General features: G+C 49.3%; 1 protein-coding gene across 1 annotated transcript; it reads left to right on the top strand.

The window, feature by feature from the left end:
• The first annotated feature begins 146 nt into the window (after window positions 1-146).
• On the top strand, window positions 147-4,061 carry PGP (phosphoglycolate phosphatase). The gene is given in 2 exon segments (XM_060786483.2): window positions 147-1,067; window positions 1,881-4,061. Coding segments are annotated over 2 exon segments (1,188 nt in total). The 5' UTR covers window positions 147-205; the 3' UTR covers window positions 2,207-4,061.
• The last annotated feature ends 35 nt before the right edge of the window (window positions 4,062-4,096 follow it).

The following is a 4,096-nucleotide window of genomic DNA, read 5'->3' as shown; positions in this document are numbered from 1 at the left end:
AACTGAAGGCAAACCTAAAGGCATTTGCGAAACCTTTCGCCCAATGGGGGCACTCGAGGGGCGGGATTAAGAGGCGTCTCAGCCAACCGGCGTCGTCTAAAGCCCTGAGGAGAATTGAAGGCACATGAGAGAGAGCTAAGGAAGGGAGGGGAGGTCTTGAAGCTTCTCAGACCCAAGGAAGGGAAGTCTTGAAGCTTCCCACCCAATGGAGAAGCTCGGGGGGCGGGCTCTCGCGGGGACATTAACCAACCGGTGTCGTCGGACACTCTGAGGAAAACTGAAGGCAATCTTAAGGTCATTTGCGAAAACTCTCGCCCAATGGGGGCGCCTGGGGGGCGGGGCCAGGAGGCGCCTCAGCCAACCGCCGTCGCGGGCGCCTTCTGAGGCGCTTTCTTCCATCATGGCGGCAGCGGCGGGAGGAGGAGGAGGAGGGAAGCGGTGCGTTCGCTTGGACCCGTCCCTGGCGCCTTCGGTGCTCTCGGGGGCGGAGGCGGTGCTCTTCGACTGCGACGGGGTGCTGTGGCGGGGCGACACTGCCATCCCCGGAGCCGCGGAGACGCTGCGCCGCTTGGAGGGGGAGAGCAACAACAAGAAGCGGCGCCTGCTCTGCTACGTGACGAACAACTCCTCCCGGACGCGCGAGGCCTACACGGAGAAGCTGCGGCGGCTGGGCTTCCCTCGGGCGGAGGCCCGGCAGGTCTTCGGCTCCGGCTTCTGCGCCGCCCGCTTCCTCCGCGCGGCCCTGCCTCCCGGGGGAGCCTCCTCCGCGTACGTGCTGGGCGGGCCCGCCTTGGGGGCCGAGCTGGAGGCCGCCGGCGTGCCCCATTTGGGAGCCGGGCCCACGCCGGAGCCGCTGTCCTCGCCCTCCGAGTCCCCCGCGGTGCTCTTCGGGACCCGCGCCGCGCTGGACCCCTCCGTGGGCGCCGTCCTGGTCGGCTACGACGAGCACTTCTCCTACGGGAAGCTCTGCCTGGCCCTGCGCTACCTCCGCCGCGACCCGCAGTGCCTCCTGGTCGGCACCAACCGCGACCACCGGCTCCCCCTCGAAGGAGGCAGCGCCCTGCCCGGTACGTGGAGCGGGTCACGCACGGAGCATGCGCAGACAGAGCGGGAGAGAGGCGGGCACACACACACACACACAAATCTTCTATCTATCTATAGTGTCCTTTGCTTTTGGAGTTGTAGTTCATCTACATCCAGAGATCGCTCTGAACTCAAACAATGATGGATCTGGACCAAACGCTACACGAATACTCAATATGCCCAAATGTGAATGGTGGAGTTTGGGGGAAATAGAATCTTGACATTTGGGAGTTGTATTTGCTGGGATTTATAGTTCACCTACAATCAGAGCATTCTGAACCCCACCAACGACAGAATTGGCCCAAACCTCCCACACAGAACCCCTATGACCACCAGAGTGGGCCACAGCAACGCGTAGCAGGGGATGGCTAGTTTATTATATTTATTGACCTGCATACAAATTCAACTTAAGAACAAATCTCCAAAATCTTGTTCATAACTTGGGGGCTGACTTTGTGTGTGTGTGTATATATATATATACATACACAAAGCCTCTGTGATTCCAGAAGCCCCCTAGACTTAAAGACGTTTCCACTACTTATAAATGCAATAGTTTGCATCCCTCCGTCTCACAGAACTACATAGAACCAAGGGAACTTGTCTAAACTGGAGGTCAGTTGCGCCATAAAATTTCCAGCGCATCCTTACCATAATGGCACAAATCAACGGAATGGAAAAAAGCTTCTATGTCTAAAGGATTTGGCAGGGTCTGTAAGGGGGTTCTAAGTTTGCCCAAGGTCCACATTTCTTTCTCAGAGCATGGCTTGATAGTTGCTTACTTTTTCTTCTTCCTGCAGGCACTGGCTGCCTTGTCAAAGCAGTGGAGACAGCAGCGGAGCGGGAGGCCTTCATCGTGGGCAAACCCAGCCGCTACATCTTTGAGTGCGTGGTGAAAGAGTTCAACATCAACCCAGCTCGCACTATCATGGTGGGCGATCGCCTGGACACAGACATCCTCATGGGTAACAACTGCGGCCTGACGACTCTGCTGACCCTCACGGGGGTCAGCACACTGGAAGAAGTCCAGGGCCACTTAGAAAGCGACTGCCCTGAGCGCAGAAGCCTAGTCCCTGATTACTATGTTGATAGCATAGCTGACCTTCTTCCTGCCCTCCAGGATTAGAAAAGGGAGGTTTCCCAGCTTTTGAAAGGTCTTTCCCCCTCCACCCTTGAGGCTGGTTGTGTCACCTCAGTTTGCACAGAGCTGCTCCTTGCACCTTAAGATGCTTCTTGTGCATACATTTTAATTGGGATTATCTGTTTACAAATTCCTTGTAAGAATGCACTTTGAATCAAAAAGGGAAGTGTGTTGTGTCAGTCAGTTTTCAGGTGTTGTGAAAGAATCCAGTATGTCTTAAAGGTTTTTGCAGTGCTCCAGTGTCAGGGAAGAGTCTTGCCCCACTAATTTGAAGAGTGTTGGGTAGGCTACTGTTAAACATTGCACTGTGGTTTCTTTCTTTTTAGTCTTGGGAAATTCAGGGAAACGAATAGTTTGAGGGCACTTGTCCTTGCCTGATCCTTACAGCTTAACTTTAAGCTTGGTTTTAATGCTTATTCAGGTCGCAGCTCTCGATGACCTGATCCTGAGGTGATGTCAGGAAAAAGGAAACCCTTTATTTGTCAGGTGGTCTTGTTGTGGCCCTCTCCTCACTCTGCCATTTGCACTTGCTTAATATGCAAAATGTGGATGATTCTAATGTGTTTCGTGTATGCCCCTGTGAAAATGGGTAAATATATGTAGTGACAGAAAGAGCTTCAGATGTCTATTTTAAAAGCGAGATGTCTATTTTAAAAGTGAATATAATATATTGAAAATGTAGTTGTGTTAGTCAAAAGGGATATAACTGATTATTTCTAATATATCTTCCTCACATTCTTTTGCACATACCAAAGTATCATTAGAACAATCTGCAGGGCTTAACACCCTTTTAGGGAAGAATATCTGAAGTTTACTTGATGATTTCTAAACCGTAGTTGTGTTTGAATTATTTGCTAAATGGTGAAACAAAAGCCCTCACCCTTCCCTCCATGCTTCACTGATGCTGGTATATCGTGGCTGAAAGAGTAGATGACTTTATATAAGGGGCACCTTCAGGGAGAGTCCTCTAGTGTAAACAGGTGCTCAAAAGCCATATTGGAGTCAGTACTCATGAAGCAGCAACAGTATCAAGTCCAGGATTTCCTGCTAATATATTATTTCTGTGTTGGTGGAAGACACAAGAAAAATTCCTTGTATATCTCTTCTGGTAAAAATTGACATTTGCTATTCTGCTTTGTAGGTTTTCAATTAATATGATGAACTGCATTTTTTCAGGTGCCCAGCTGCACTAAATACCAGTCTTCAGTTTTGCTCTGGTTGCTCTGGGTGTCAATGCCAAATACCTTAGCACTGTAGATGTAAGGTTTCAAAGCAGAAAATGTCATGCTTAGCAACCAAGAGAAGACACTTAGCAGTACTTTGTTTTGCAGGACTAGCCCAGATCACTTTGACCTTGTGTGCAGGTGGCACTTCCTGTACTGAAGACACTTGAAACATGTTTGAGCTTGCTACTGTTTCATAAAGCAATAATTGTATGGTATTGGCATCTGCTAGGAGGTACTAAAGATGCATAGTGATTCCACTCTGTCCTTGTAATTTCTCTCCCAACTTCTTTTTTTTTTTTTTTTTTAGTTTACCAAACTTGTTTGTAACCCTAAATGCTGTTCTCTGCTTTCAGTAATGGAAACTGTTTATTTCTGTTGTGGACCTTTTCCTGTGCAATTCTGGGAGTATCAAGGAATGTGTCATTGATTATGAATGTTTTGACCCTCTCAGTGGTGGCTCAGGCCTGCTTGCACACAGCGGAATTGTCATCTCTCTAATGTTCTGTGCCCTTGTTGTGAAACTGTATTATGGTGAATGACCACACAGTCACTGTTATGGCATTAAGGAACGCCAGTCTTATACTTCAGTCATATTAAACAGAAGTGTCACTGGTTTTCTGTGTTTGTCATTTTTTCATTTTATACCTCA

Source organism: Anolis sagrei, chromosome X (assembly GCF_037176765.1).
Source record: "Anolis sagrei isolate rAnoSag1 chromosome X, rAnoSag1.mat, whole genome shotgun sequence".
NCBI classification, from domain to species: Eukaryota; Metazoa; Chordata; class Lepidosauria; order Squamata; family Dactyloidae; genus Anolis; species Anolis sagrei.
This window is presented reverse-complemented; position numbering and strand designations above follow the sequence as displayed.